We start from the raw sequence: 17,109 nt of genomic DNA on the forward strand, positions 1-17,109 counted from the left end.
CATTTTATTTTTTGCTAAAAAAATCGCGAAAATCACCCCCTAATTAGCATTACATATACATTATAACATTACCACTTCACAAGTTATTTTGTCTATGTATTATTTATATGATCTGTAAGTTTCATTGGTTCCAAATGCTTCGTATTGAAAAAGCTGTAGTTAAAATGGCTTGAACGAGTAACTAATCACGAGTTTAGGCAAATTTTGAACAGCCATATCATAACCAATTTTTGTCTAACAAGAAAACAAAAAATCAGAAATATTCAGAAAAGCAAAACGTACATTTTATTACTCTTTGAGATTTTTGGTATTCCTAATTGTTTTTAAGTTAATTCCATCAACAATTACAATTTTTTGCAAAATTAAAAAAATGTTTTATTTCAAACCCAATTTTTTTCAAAACTGAGTACTTTGAACTTTGAACCAATGAAACTTATAGATAATATGAACAATACATAAGTAAAATAACTTGTAAAGCGGTAACGATTAATTTTATTTGAAAAGCTAATTAAGGGGTGATTTTCGCCATTTTTTTACCAAAAAATAAAAGGAACCAACAATATTTTGAGCGTAACTCACTTACTTTCTTACTTTTAATGTTAAAAGTTTTTTAAAAAACAAAAATAAACTATTTTTAAACAATTTAAAAGAGTTGTAATGAATTTTTCCCGAAAAGTGCTCCGTTATTTATTTCACATAGAAATAGTCGATTTGGAATTTGACGAAGAAGAACCTACATTTCATTAGCTGCAACTCTGCTTTTACTGGATCTACGGACCTCAAGCATACACCATTTTTTTTTCAATTTTTTATAAGCTATATTTTTACTAAAAATATATTTTTCGCTAAAATACTTACTTTTTGAGTTATTTCCGAAAAGCCGTCCAAAAACATTTTTTTTTGGATAAAAATGAACACATTGTTCACTCGCAAATAACTGGAAAAGTATTGACTTAGTAAAAACACTCTGTAGAACAAAAGTTACTTAGAATTAGTCATTTTATCTAATTCCGGACTTATTTATAACGTATATATTTTCACCCCCGAGAAAATACTTTTCACTCCGTATTTTCCAATTTTTGTAAAATGGAGGGGATGTAGAATTGTAAACTTTTTCTTATATAATAATAGACAATTTCAACTACCTATTACCAAATTTTCATCCTTCCTTTATTTTTTTTGAGGTTTTCGTAAAATTTTGCTTTCCCTGATCGGGCTAATATTAGAACTTCCACAAAGGATATCGCACACATCTTATAGAATATATTATAATGTCACTCGAATGAAATAAAATTAACGTTAATATATTGGTCAATAAATTACCATTACTTTATAGCATTGCGCCAACTGTAAATTTTAATCAATAATAGCGTTAAACTGTAGTTGATAGAGATAACTTTTTGACGCCCATAAAACTACCATTCCTAAATACCATCTAGTGGCTATCGAAAAGAGCTTAACCCAGCGTGAGCTAAGCCAATTAAAGGAACTATAATATACTTTTCTACCAGAAAGGTGCATTGACAAGATAACAGGAATATACAAAAAACCAATTCAAGAATTAAGAGAAATAACAAGGGGTAGAAATGTATTAAGAGAAACTAAACTCGACACCACGACGACCACTGAACTCCATCCGAGGGGTCAAGCCTAAAGAGAAATATTTCTTATTCGGTCTGAATGATTTCTGGAATTTTTCGGAAAAAAGTGATGTAGTTTATATATTTAATTTATTAATTTATTTATTTATTCACTTTATTAATATTTAACTGGTTCATCTCAAATTATTACTTGTGCAGGTTCTCTAATCACCTTCGTGACACGAGATTTTGGTTTCAGTGTTTTTGGTTTCCTAGCTAAAAAGACTTCTTTAGCCCATTTCGTGTTTATTTTAGTTCTATGAGTTATACCTTAAGTCTACATGCATACTGTAAGTTTGTGAATCTATACTCTGATCTACATGCTGATTATTTGTTTATTTTCCTAATTTGGTTTAATTTTGTAGATTTTACTGACACTGCCGATTACTGGAGCTTTCCATTCGAATCCCCATCCTTGATGTTAGACATGGAAGATGCCTGGGAAGAAGTAAAGCCCCTATATGAGCTCCTATTGACATACGTACGACGCAAACTAAGAGAATATTACGGACCTGAGAAGATCAATAGACAGGCACCTTTACCTGCCCACATTCTGGGCAACATGTGGGGTCAGTCATGGAGCAATATATTTGATATCACACAGCCGTATCCTGGACAAAGCTTCTTAGATGTTACTCCAGAAATGATCAAACAGGTATGCATGAATATTTTCTCATAACGGAACTTGGTTTCAATTTTTTAAAATGGTATATAGAATTGTTTTTTAAACTGAAACAGAAGTAAAAACTTCGTTTGTATAATGGTATATTGTTTTTATATTAAAAACTTTCAAAAATCATCTAAATGAATTATAAAATTCCAGAATGTTTTCGATCTTATCAGATCATCATCACTGAAACATTCTATTTTGTAGTTAAAGACCGATTACAGCCTTTAAGATAAGCACACGTTTTGCTGTCGAGGAGGGGGGCCATGTTGCCCCATAAGTTATTCTATTAACATCAACCTGGTGTCGTTTCAAAATTTAATTAAAAATTAAAAACCATGTAACATTAAAGTTTTATACACAAAAGAGTGGGTTGGTTTTAACTACAAAATAGAATGTTTCACTGATGATGATCTGATAAGATCTAAAACGTTCTGGAATTTTGTAATCCATTTGGATGATTTGTTAAAGTTTTTAGTAAAATAATATATCATTATACAAACGAAGTTTTGATTTCTCTGAAGTTTTTAAAATTATGGTATACAGCCACCTACTGGGACTTTCCTTTTAATTTTATTTTTTTAATTTTTTGTTATACTTTTTTTCACCTTTTCCATTTATAATTATTATATTTGCATCCAGAGTTTATACGAAAGACGATAAGCTATGTAAGGACAACAAATGAGAAATCAAAAATATTCGACAGCAACATTGGATTAAAACAGTATTGTGTCCTGAGCCCACTACTTTTTAATAGTACCTACTAGATGACGTAATAAAAAAATGCAAAACAAATGGAGAAAATAATGTAGGATATTGGAAGTTACAAAAAATGATACAAATAACAGAACTATGCTACGCAGACGACTCGGTGATCATTGGGGAGTCAGAAAAACAATTACAAGAAAATATAAACATACTGTATGAAGAGCTAAAAATCAGAAACATGAAAAAAAAAAACAAAGAAAAATCAAAAACAATGATAGTTGCAATGACAATCAAAAAGAAAAATATAAAATAGAACTAGATGGCAAGCAACTTAAACAGGTAGAGAGATATAAGTGTTTGGGGGTAATGATTATAAGCCGGGATGGAAAATTAGAAGATGAGATAAATGAAAGAATTGCAAAGACTGGTAAGCTGTACCATTTTTCAAGTATCGTTGTATCAAGAGTTACTTTTTAAATAAGAAAGAAATACCTAAGGATATAAAAACGGAAATAGCAAAAAATATTCTGAAACCCTCTCTAATCTATGCCTGCGAATCTTGGGCATTAACAAAAAGACAAAAGAATAGACTAATAAGCACAGAAATGAGATTTTTTGGAACAGTAGAGAAACAAGCAAGGAAAGATAAAATTAGAAATCAAACCTTAAGAAAAAAATCTGAAAATACAGCAAGTTACAACAACAATCGAACAAGGACAATTTAGATGGCATGTACTGAGAAGAGGAGAAAAAAAAATAGTAAGACAGATATATGAAGCGAAAGATGTGGGAAGAAAGATGAGAGGAAGACCAAGAAAGACGTGGATAGAAGAAGTGAATAAAGCGGCCGACAAAAGAGGAATAAAATGGAAGGAAATAAAAGCATTGGCCATGGATAGAAGGAAATGGAAGGAAATGTGGAAGAAAGCGACGGAGAACCCAACTCCATAATAACTCACACCGAAAAGGTAGGAGGGTTCTGGATTAAGTAAGCCAGCAATTATTATCCTTACTTCCACTGTTATCTTTTGTCTGGTACCTTTATTTTAGTTTCTTCTTCTCTTTCATTACCAATTTGCTTTTATTTTTTGTGCATTGATAAATATTTTATTTTTAGGGTTACACGCCACCAGATCTGTTCAGATTGGCAGAAGACTTTTTCGTTTCAATGAATATGAGTGTTCTTCCTCTAGAATTTTGGCAAGGATCGGTACTTCAAGAACCGCTGGACAGGATAGTTCTTTGTCAACCTTCTGCCTGGGATTTCTGCAATCGTAGGGACTTTAGGTAAATGAATAATCAGCGATAAATAATATAACGACATATCCCTTAAAAGCCCCCTTAATGCTTCCTATGTTTACATTTCAATAAAATATTATTTTCAAGGACATCGTTCCAACATTCTCCGCGGCTTCTCCAGGTTTCACTTATCTGAAATGCAATAAATTATGCTGGCTTTGACAGTCGCTGTGATTTGTGGCCACATCGTTTGTGGCTTATTTGTCGAGAACTTTGACCTAAGAAAACCCCACAAAACCGGGCCAAATTGTACGATCTCGGTGATCAGTTTAAATCTTCTCCATGTGATCTACATCCTTCACACTTACATAGCGTGAACATATTGCTCAATATGTCATGAGCTGGGTGTCACAGTTCCGAGACATATCGCACCTTTGTGTTAAAGTCACATCCTCCTCTATCTTTTCTCCTTCTTAAGGATGTAGTGGCGTCATGTAAGTCGTTTGACTATTTCTGTCCAATTCTCTTTCTCTCCTGCACGTGTTGTTTTGCTTCGGAGGATGAGTAGTCATGTCCCTTATTTGGTCCGACCATCGTAATGGAGATCTTCCTCTGGATCTTCTGCCCTCTACGTTGCCTTCAACTATCATTCGTTACATGCCTTCTCTTCTTCTAGTTATATGTCCAAAATATCTCAGTATATTTTGGTTGATAGTTGTGCTGAGTCTAGTTTTTATGTTAAGTTCGGCTAATATTGAACTATTTGCGCGATGTACGGACCATGCCCTATGGTTTGCGCAACATTCTCCGGTAGACCCACATTTTAAATGCCATTATACGTTTTGAATCTTCTTTTTTGCTGGTCCAAGTCTCTGAAGCGAAGGTGGCGATAGGAATTATTAACGCTCGAACAAGGCGTAATTTTGTGTTTTTTGTAATGTCAGTATTGTAAAACCACATATTACCATCCAATTCAGGTTAATAAAATTTGGTAATCATCGTTATCTTTGGCCAACGTCGTTCTCAAAAAAATATAGACCGATGTCTTCGCTAGGCCAAAATTCACGCCAAACAGTGACATTTTCTAGATGCATCGGATGCTCTTGGATCTCATCTGGACTTTTATCATCCTAAGATCAACCACACTGATTTTTGACTTATAAATTGATCCAAAAATGAGCCTCATCGGTAAAGATAATTTTTCGATGAAGAATTAGGGTCAGTTTCTGACTGCTCCCGAGCCCGTTCAGCCAATACATGTCGTTGCCCTTGGTCGTTTACCTTCAGCTCCTATATAGCTGAATTTTGCATGGATGCAGTCCTAAGATGAATATATTGACTCCACGATTGTTAGTAGGAGAACCTATAATCATATGCAGATACACGTTACATAGCTGAAATAAAAAATTGAGACCAATAAAAGAAGCACACATTTTTTTATGATTTCCTCACAGTCCCTCACCTGCACCTGCTTTTGGTAATTGGTTCTCACCAAATCATAAATTCCACAAAAAAAAAATAAAAAATAAAAAAATAAAAAAACATTAAAAAATATTTACACACATTACTAGAATCTTTCTCGGGGCACTTACGAGTGGAAAGTTATGTTGCAAAATTTTTCATCAAGTTATCACGAAAAAGGATAAAATTTTAGATTTTTTCTAACGTCGCGACTGTCCCCGGGTTAAGGACTTCTTCCACTTTTTAATCCACCTCGTTTCAAGTCTATCTCTTCTTTTGAGACCTAAAAACCTCTTTCTTTTAGCTAAAGTATAAATTGTTAATACAGGGTGTTTGATTGGGAAAGTAACATACGTTAACTGTAGAAGGAGGACACTTAGACGGTCTCAAAAATACCATACTTAATCGGTCTTACTTCATTAATAACAAAGTTACTGGGTGTTTTATCTATTTTGCCATTTTCTTATTTTGTTTATAACTTTTTAACCACACTGTATATTTATTTTATATTTGTCACGCAAATAATATTTAAGGTGTACAATCAACTAATTTATTTAAAATTGTAAAAAATCCAGGTCCGGATTAAAAAATATTGGAAAAATATTCCGACCCAAAAAAAACACCCTGTACATTAAATTTCTTTAAAATAGATTTTGTATTTGAAATGAGGATGAAAGACTAAATTTATTGGTATACTTTGAATTTTTGGCAAAATGATTTTTCTGGTAAAATTTTGAATTTGAATTCTGAAATTATGCGAATTGCGAGAGCTCGAAGTAGAAAAAAAATTGAAATAAGACTTAAAACTTGTTAAACACACTGTATATTTATTTTATATTTAACACAGAATATTATTTAAGGTGCCCAATCAATTAATTTATTTACAATTATAAAAAATCCAGGGCCGGATTAAAAAATATTGGAAAATTGTTCCGACCCAAAAACAACACCCTGTACATTGTATTTTTTTAAAATATATTTTTCATTTGAAAAGAGGATGAAAAACTAAATTTAGTCGTATATTTTGAATTTTCGGCAAAATAATTTTTCTGGCAGAATTTTGAATTTGAATTCTGAAATTTTGTTACTTGCGGGAGCTCGAAGTAAAAAAAATAAAATGTGACTTAATTTTAATTAATACCATTATTTAATGTAAATTGTTAAAATGTTAACATTTAGGTATTTTTTTATTACGGCGACAAATAATTCATAACAAAAATATTCACCTTTAATTAATAAATAAATAATACAGAGTAAACAAAAAATACATAACTTTAATCAACGAACTTATTAAACATTAAGAAAATAGAAAAAGGTTGCTGAAACATAACTTTTGGATATCTAAAATCCAAAGTTTATCACGAGAAAATAAATATAGATATAATAGTAGAGGAGAACTTCCTGAGCGGATTCGAGACGCCTTCCAATAAAAATGAAGAATAACTCTGACAATATTAGGAAGTCAGTCAGACAAATATGTAACAAAAAGATCAAGACTTTGTCTTCGACAAGGTGGTGGCCATTTTAAACAATTACTATAGTTTTGATAAGTTATTCTTTGGAAAATTTTTTTTTAATTTGTAAGATAGTTCGTTGATTAAAGTTATGTATTTTTTGTGGACCCTTTATTATTTATTCATTAATTAAAGGTGAATATTTGTCATGAATTATTTGTCGCCATAATAAAAAAAATTTTGTAACATTTAAATAATTTAGATTAAATAATGGTATTAAAGAAAATTAAGACACAGTTTAATTTTTTTACTTCGAGCTCTCGCAATCACATAATTTCAGAATTCAAATTCAAAATTTTATCAGACATATCATTTTGATGAACATTCAACGTATACCACTAAATTTAGTTTTTCGTCCTCTTTTTAAGTGCAAAATCCTTTTAAAAAATTAATGTACAGGGTTTTTTTTGGGTCGGAACATTTTTTCAATATTTTTTATTCCGGCCCTGGATTTTTTATAATTATAAATAAATTAATTGATTGAGCACCTTAAACAATATTCTGTGTTAAATATAAAATAAATATACAATGTGTTTAGCAAGTTTTAAGTCTTATTTCAATTTTTTTTCTACTTCGAGCTCTCGCAATTCGCATAATTAGAGAATTCAAATTCAAAATTTTACCAGAAAAATCATTTTCTAAAAAATTCAAAGTATACCAATAAATTTAGTTTCTCATCCTCTTGTCAAATACAAAAACTATTTTAAAAAAATTTAATGTACAGGGTGTTGTTTTTGGGTCGGAATATTTTTCCAATATTTTTTAATTTGGACCTGGAGTTTTTACAATTTTAAATAAATTAATTGATTGTACACCTTAAAAAATATTTCCGTACCAAATATAAAATAAATATACAGTGTGGTTAAAAAGTTATGAACCAAATAAAAAATGGCAGAATAGATAAAACACCCAGTATCTTTGTTATTAATGAAGTAAGACCCATCAAGTATAGTATTTTTGAAATCGCCTAAGTGTCCTCTTTCTACAATTAACGTATGTTACTTTCCCAATGAAACACCCTGTATATCCTTAATAGTTTAATTAATACAATAGTAATAAATACTATGTTTTTAGGATCAAAATGTGCACAAACGTCAACATGAAAGACCTAATAACAGCTCATCATGAAATGGCACACATTTACTACTTTATTCAATATAAGAATCAACCAAAAGTGTTCAGAGATGGGGCAAATCCAGGTAAGACCAGATGTATGTATAAACATTTTCAATTTCTTTGCAACACGAAAATGCAGCAGCTGTATAATACTCTAGTTAAATCGGAGAGTACAGGAAGAGTCTATACCGGTTTCGGACGTTTTTTCCTCCTCGTCAGTAGTCCCATATCCTCTTCTTCTTCCTCATGAGAGGTTGTAACCAAAGAAAGTATTCCATCTGTTGTTAATCTGGTGGTATGGGAACGATATTTATTGTCGTTTTCTGTGCTACTTCGATTGATAACTTACTTTGTTTTAAATATCTTCTATTTTGCATGAGTTAAAAGAAAATAAAAGCCATACATGGACCTCCATCATTTTCTTTTTATTTGTCCCTATACGAGTTTGCTTCTCTAATTATATTTCGTCATGTCATAACTTTCTGTCTTTAGCCTAATACTAATCCTCTTTACAAACTCAAGAATATTTTTATGGATTTAAAAGTCTCAAAGACCTTTAAATATTTTGTGTTATTACTATCAGATTACTTTACATGTTTCAGCTTTCCACGAAGCTATCGGTGAAGCGATAGGTCTTTCAGTAGGCACTCCAAGGCACCTGCAGGCTTTGGGATTAGTCCAAAAATCTATCGATCGTGTAGCGGTGGATATAAACTTTTTGTATTCAATGGCTCTCGACAAGATAGTCTTCCTGCCATTCGCTTTGGTAATGGATAAGTGGCGATATGACGTCTTCAAGGGTGTTGTTCAAAAAGAAGAATATAATTGCCATTGGTGGCTTCTAAGGTAAAATGCGTTATTACATATCTACTGAGTAGGTAGACGATGTTTTTAATAGGTAAAATACTCTGATGTACAATGTAATTTACAAAAATGTTCTATATTCTATATAGTCCACAGTACATCGTCCTTTTTGGAAGCTGATTACAAAAGTCTTAAAAATGGTTTTAACTGCTTGAGCGAGTCTACCACTTTCTAAAAAATTTCAGAATGCAGGTTGGACGCGTTTCCGCACGCCCCACGCCTAAACCTGTAATCTGGGCAGATTATCGGAGAATAGGCCATTTTTGGGAAAAGTTATTTACCAGCAATTTTATTGCTGGAATCGAATCTAGTGATTGTTTATATTAATAATATAGGTTTGCAAAGTCCGCAGATAGTGTGCTACTTTTTTTATAAACAAAATGACGCCCGAAAATCGCGTTTTTTTTCAATTTTTGCTATATACCTCCAAATATTTTAACTTTACACCAAAAACACTCAAATAAAAATTCACCGTAATTAAATTCTCCATAGAGACGGGTTTTTCCCGATTTACTTTGACTAAAATTTTTTCCGGAAAATGCGGGTTTTTCCAATAAAATCTTTAATTTTCAACTAAAATTTTAGATAAGTAATTGTTTATCAATAATTAAATAACTTGGCAATATAAAAGCTCTTTTCGTATATATTATAATTCCAGAAGCCCATGGAAACTGAATGAACAGTTTAGCAACAATTGAATTGTTAATTAAAAATTTACGGTAATAATAACCACAATAATTCTGGTACATAAGAATAACTATGATTTTTGTATAAAAAAACACTGTAGCTATCTAATGTACTTTGCAGAATTGAAATAATTGATGTATTTAAGCGGCCTCAGGAATATTTTAAAATTATAAACAATTTTTTTGGCTTATAAACAAATAGAATATCTCGGGAAATATTAAATTAAATTAAATCATGAAAACATTATTGGAAAAAAAGCGGCAGGGCGCTTCTTATAAAAGAAAAAACGTTTAATTGTGATGAGTGGTTCCTGAGATGCAATCGGTCAAAGTTGACCGGCATTTACGGCAAAAATGTAAACAATAGGATCATAATTTTTGAACCATCACCTTTTTATTTTTGTTCTTTTTCTCCGCACCAATTTTTATATCTTTAAAATACTCATAACATATATTATTATAATAAAAACTGTCGATATTACTAGTGAAAATTGCCAAAAATAGCAAAATTCCAATCAAAAATTAGGTTGGAGAAAATGTAATCTCAAAGTTCAAAATCGGTATACGTTAAAAAAAATGCATTTTATCGGCTTCCCATAAAGCAATTTTCTTAATTTTTTTTTGTTCCCAAGTAACTCGAGTAGAGTCATAAACCTATCGCATTATTAAATGTCAAACTGGCTTTTCTTTTGTTATAATAAATTAATTTATTGATTATAACAAAAATTTTTAATTTGTTTAAATAAAGATTGTTTAAATAATTATACAGCTTTTAAATGAGAATATTTGTGTTTTAACGCTAAAAGGTACACTTGTAGTAAGTTTACTCATAAAAAGTCTACAACTGAAAAAAATATGTAGTTTTCTTTTCTTATAAATAAATTAATCTACTATAACAAAACAAAAGCAAGTTTGACATTTAATAATGAGTTAGTTAGATGACTCTACTCGAGTTACTTGGAAACAAAAAAAAAGAATGAAGAAAATTGCTTTATGGGAAGCCGAGATAATGCATTTTTTTAACATATACCGATTTTGAACATTGAGATTACATTTTCTCCAACCTAATTTTTGATTGAAATTTTGCTATTTTTGGCAATTTTCACTAGTAATATCGATAGTTTTTATTATAATAATATATGTTATGAGTATTTTAGAGATGTGAAAATTGGTGCGGAGGAAGACGACAAAAATAAAAAGGTGATGATTCAAAAATTATGATCCTATTTTTTACATCTTTGCCGTAAATGTCGGTTAATTTTGAGCGGTTGTATCTCGGGAACCACTTAACACAATTAAACGTTTTTTCTTTTAAAAGAAGCGTCCTGCCGCTTTTTTTCCAATACCGTTTTCATGAATTAATTTAGTTGAATATTTCCCGAGATATTCTAATTGTTTATAAGCCAAAAAATTGTTTATAATTTTAAAATATTCCTGAGGCCACTTAAATAGTCCAATTTCAATTCTGTAAAGTACATTAGATAGGAGCAAGGTCTTTTTATACAAAAAAAATCATAGTTATTCTTATGTATTATAATTATTGTGGTTATTATAGCGACCGTAAATTTTTAATTAACAATTCAGTTGTTGCTAAACTGTTCATTCAATTTCCATGGGTTTATGAAGCTATTATCTATACAAAAAGAGCTTTTATATTACCAAATTATTTAATTATTGATACACAATTACTTACCTAAAATTTTAGTTGAAAATTAAAGATTTTGTTGGAAAAACACGCATTTTCCAAGGAAAATTTTTGTCGAAATAAATCAGGAAAGGCACGTCTCTATGCAGAATTTAATTACGGTGAATTTTTATTTGGGTGTTTTGGTGTAAAGTTAAAATCTTTGGAGTTATAGAGCAAAAATTAAAAAAAAACACGATTTTCGGGCGTCATTTTGTTTATAAAAATAGTAGCACACTATCTGCGGACTTTGCATACCTATATTATTAATATATACAATCATTAGATTCGATTCCAGCAATAAAAATTGCCGGTAAATAAATTTTCCTTGTATTTTGCTAATTAGCCCACAGTACTGTAGCTCTAGCGCGGTTAGGTTTTGTTATTGCAAACCTATAAAAATTTTAATTTTAATCAAATGATTATACGTTAAAATAAAATAAATTATTTTTGTCGGACAAATAAGAAGGCGCGATCGTTGAGTCCGGCACCCGCAAGATGTCACTCTAGCGCGGTTGTTTTTTTATTACAAAACTCTTAATTTTCAATTGAAAGTACTTAAATTTAAGTATAGTATTTTTACTACAAAAGCGATCTATCTGCTGCTTACGACACTGTGTGGCGACAAGGGGCAATATATAAATTAATGCGAATAATCCCATGCAGAAAGACCACTGAGGTTATTAACGCCATGCTATCCAACAGATGTTTTAAAGTTATATTGGGAGACAAGACTAGTACCCAAAGAAAACTGAATAATGGACTTCCACAAGGATCCGTGCTGGCTCCCATGCTTTTCAGCCTCTACATAGCAGACATGTCAGAAACCACATCAAAAAAGTTTGGATACGCAGACGACTGGACGCTTGCCGCAAGTCATAAAGAATTCGAGGTCACTGAACGCATTCTAACAAACGATTTAAATGCCCTAGGGAATTATTTCCGCAAATGGAGATTGCAACCCAATCTAACTAAGACAGAAGTGTCCTGCTTCCATTTGAACAACAAGATGGCCAATTATCAACCTCAAATCCATTTTGAGGACAGACTCCTTAACTATAATAAACACCCAAAATACTTAGGTGTTACACTTGACAGAACGCTAAACTTTAAAGAGCATCTTACTAAGACTGCTGCAAAACTCCGAACTCGTAACAACATCCTGCAAAAGCTCTGCGGCACTACATGGGGCTCCTCAGTACCCACACTTAGGTCGACAGCATTAGGACTGGTATACCCCGTAGCGGAATACTGTGCACCAGTATGGATAAACAGTCCACATACTCACCGTGTTGATGTCCAACTCAACCAAGCCATGCGAACTATATCGGGCACAATCAAGGCCACGCCCACTTACTGGTTACCAGCTTTGAGTCATATAGCTCCACCACCCATCCGCCGGGAACATGCCCTTGTCAGAGAATTTACAAAAATCAATACTGATCCTGAGCTCCGCTCCCATGTCGGAACTTCCGCCAGAGACATAAATAGGCTCCGTTCAAGACACCTGCCTCTAAAAACAGCAAAAAGGCTAGTAGATCAAAACTTTAATGTAACTGAACGGTGGAGAGAACAATGGGAGAATAACGCTGCACCAGCTAATTGGAACATGCCATGTATTACAAGCAAACCTGAGGGCTTCAACCAACCGAGACGAATTTGGACCACACTCAATAGAATAAGGACGAACTGTGGCAGATGTCCTGACTCACTTTTCAGATGGGGAAAAATACAATCACCAAATTGCGACTGCGGCGCCGAAAGGCAAACAGTAAAACACATGGTAGAGGAATGTCCGATTAGATCCTATAACGGCAACCCTTCGGATTTCCTGGTTGCTACAAAAGAGTCAATCGAATATATTTATAATCTAGATGTTTGTTTGTAGAATATTTTTGTATTTACTGTTGTTTGTAATTTATATATATGTATATATATATATATAAACCTGTGATGTAGCCATACGCTAAAAAAAAATAACTACAAAAGCGATATTACGTAGGTCAAAATTTTTGGCGTAAGAGAACTGTCAAAACATTAGATTGTGACTTTTCATTATTGCCATGTTTATAATACACATGGCAATAATGAAAAGTCACATTCTAATTTTTTGACAGTTCTCTTACGTTAAAAATTTTGACCTACGTAATATCGCTTTTGTAGTAAAAATACTATAGTAAAGATTGTCGATCTCTTCTTCGACAAATTTAGAGCCTCGTTTCGTTAGTCCGACAACGTAAATATGGTAATGACGCTAGACGCGGAAACGCGTCCAACCTGTACTCTGAATTTTTTCAGAAAGTGGTAGACTCGCTCAGACGAAGCAGTAAAAACCATTTTTAAGACTTTTAAAATCATCTTCCAAAAAGGACGACATACTATCGACTAATAGATATAAAGACGGGAATATTAACATACAGAAAGGCCATAATAAGCATATAAATACAAAATATTAGCATTATATAAACAAAAAGTTGTGAAAATCAAACAAAATATGTCTGTTAATAAGCAAGGTTTAAGAAGTAAATTGCCATACTGTATAGTCTATACTGTCTATAAGAAAACATATATTTAAGTATGAATAAAATACGTTACTATAAGATAATTTTTTAATTTGGTAAACACTATACTACATTCACAATCAAGATGCAGTAGAAGTAAACAAACCGAGACCCGTTAACTATTACAAGCAGCACTCCTGAATTATGATTTACAGTGTATATGCATTTTAAATCACAAATGATGATTTACAAATTTTATTCATTGTAAATCATGATTCAGGAGTGCTCCTTGTAACAGTTAACGTGTCTCGGTTTGTTTACTTCTACTGCATCTTCATTGTGGTTTAGGTATAGTAAGAAAAAACTTTTAACAGCAAGTAAAACTTCTGTTGTAATAAATAATATAGAATTGGTATAAATAATATAGAATTAAAAATTAAATAAAAATTCCAAATGGAGTACAATAATCACTGATTATTTATTGTTCAGAACGAACGTTCTGATCTACCAGTCTATTTTCAGAGAACTTTAAGCTTCTTCTTCTTCTTTTGGCATCATAACCCCGGATAGGTCTGGCTGGCGCATTCGGATCTACCTTGTTTTTCTCCATTGTCTTATGTTCATCGTTTTCCTTCTGGGCCTCCCTTTTTTTTCGCCTTCCTATCGGCTTCCATTGTAATATTTTCCTTTTTGTTTTTTCATTGAGTTGTCTGTGCACATGTCACATCCACGACAGTCTTTAACTTTTCACTAATCGTACAATATCGTAACCTTTATTCAATTCATTAACCTCGTTGTTTCTCCTGATTCTCCATGTGCCGTCTTTGTCTTTTTCCAGGCCATATACTTTTCTCAGTATTTTTCTCTCGAATGTACTGAGTTGGGCTTCATCCATTTTCGTCAGTACCCAGGTTTCACAATCATAGGTTACTACGGGTCTAATTATACAGGGTGTCCCGAAAAGATTGGTCATAAATTATACCACACATTCTGGGGTCAAAAATAGTTCGATTGAACCTAACTTACCTTAGTACAAATGTGCTCATAAAAAAAGTTACAGCCCTTTGAAATTACAAAATGAAAATCGATTTTTTTCAATATATCGAAAACTATTAAACATTTTCTATTGAAAATAGACATGTATCATTCTTATGGCAGGATCATCTTAAAACAAAATTATAGTGAGATTTGTCCACCCCATAAAAATTTTATGGGGGTTTTGATCTCTTAAATGCCCCCAAACTTTTGTGTACGTTCCAATTAATTCATTATTGTGGTACCGTCAGTTAAACACAACGTTTTAAAACTTTTTTGCCTCTTAGTATTTTTTCGATAATCGAGTTTTTATCGAGATGCGGCTTCTTTTTTAATATATTTACATAAAAATTTTATGGGAGTTTTGTTCCTTTAAACCCCCCAAATGTTTGTGTACGTTCCAATTAAACTATTATTGTGGTACCATTAGTTAAACACAGTGTTTTTAAAACTTTTTTGTCTCTTAGTCTTTTTTTGATAAGTCACCTTTTATCGAGATGTGGCTTCTTTTTCAAAATATACCTAAAAATGTAAATTATAAATACATTTTCAGATTATTAACAGGTCTCTATAATCGTACTTAACCATATACAAATATGTGGTGGATTCGATAAATATTCAAAATATCTCGATAAACACTGGCTTATCGAAAAAGTCCTAAGAGGCAAAAATGTTTTAAAAACAGTTTGTTTAACTAATGGTGCTACACTAATAATTAAATTTGAACGTACACAAAAGTTTGGGGGGTTTACGGGAACAAAACCCCCATAAACTATTTATGGGGTACACAAATTTCACTTCAATTTTTATTTAAGATGCTGCTGCCATAAGAATGGCACATGTCCATTTTTAATAAAAAATCTCTAGGAGTTTTCGATATATGAAAAAAAATCGATTTTCATTTTGTAACTTCAAAGGGCTGTAACTTTTTTTGTATGCACTATTGTATATAGGTAAGTGAGGTTCAATCAACCTATTTTTGACCCCAGAATCTGTGGTATAATTTATGACCAATCTTTATGGGACACCCTGTATATTAATGTTCTGTAGATAGTTATTTTGTTCTTTTGTCTAATAATTTCGATGTCATCAATCTTTTATTAACATAGTATGTACGATCCCCGCTTGAAATACGTGCATTAATTTCGCTACTTACGGAATTCTGATTAATTTCTGTGTCCAGATATCTGAGGGCATCCGTAATACATACGTTCAATAGTATACTCTATAGTCTATTGTAATAAAATTTTCGTTGTCAGGTGTTCTTTTGATGGTCATGTACTTCGTTTTTGTTTCGTTTATTTTAAGCCCACTTTTTCGTGCTCAGGATAAATTTCTTTGAACGCGTCCGTCAGTCTTGGCTTGTTCCTACTAATGATAGCTACATGTATCGCCGGTATTTGCAGTAATTTGTACTGTCTTGGTGTTTATATGACCGGTTACATTGGTTTTTCTGATGACTGACTCAAGAACTAGGTTGAATAGCATGGTTGATAGAGCATCTCCCTGTCTCACTCCAATGTTGATGTCAAACAGGGGGGTCAGTTCTCCATCTACTCTTACTACGGCTTTTGAACCCTGCAACGTCATTTTTATGAGACTGATATTTATTAGGTATACCTACCTAGACTACGAAGGTCTTCCAGAATTTTATCTCTTTTCACACTATCAAAAGCTTGTTTAAAGTCTATATACATATTATATATGTCGTATTCATAAGCTTTTCCTTTTATCGTTCTTACTATGAATATATTATGTATATTGGATCTATTTGGTCTGAATCTAGTTTGATAATCACCAATTATATTTTCGGAGTTTATATTATATTATATTATAATTATAATTATAATTATAATTATATTATATTTGGATATTTTCGATTGTAGATTATACTAGAAAGAATATTGTATATTACATTTAGCAATGTAACTGGCCTATAGTTCTGGCATTCTCTCTTATCTTCTTTTTTATATATTGGCTGTATAGGGCCAACT

At 31.8% G+C, this 17,109-nt stretch overlaps 1 protein-coding gene across 1 annotated transcript in view; it reads left to right on the plus strand.

The window, feature by feature from the left end:
* The window catches only part of LOC114330466 (angiotensin-converting enzyme-like), a 537,413-nt gene that overhangs the window by 284,785 nt on the left and 235,519 nt on the right, over nucleotides 1-17,109 (plus strand). The window contains exons 29-32 of the mRNA XM_050663676.1: nucleotides 2,006-2,295; nucleotides 4,133-4,302; nucleotides 8,304-8,428; nucleotides 8,948-9,191. Of these exons, the coding sequence (XP_050519633.1) occupies nucleotides 2,006-2,295; nucleotides 4,133-4,302; nucleotides 8,304-8,428; nucleotides 8,948-9,191 (829 nt within the window). The remainder of the gene's footprint in view (nucleotides 1-2,005; nucleotides 2,296-4,132; nucleotides 4,303-8,303; nucleotides 8,429-8,947; nucleotides 9,192-17,109) is intronic.

This window comes from Diabrotica virgifera, chromosome 1 (genome assembly GCF_917563875.1).
Source record: "Diabrotica virgifera virgifera chromosome 1, PGI_DIABVI_V3a".
Classification (NCBI taxonomy): domain Eukaryota; kingdom Metazoa; phylum Arthropoda; class Insecta; order Coleoptera; family Chrysomelidae; genus Diabrotica; species Diabrotica virgifera.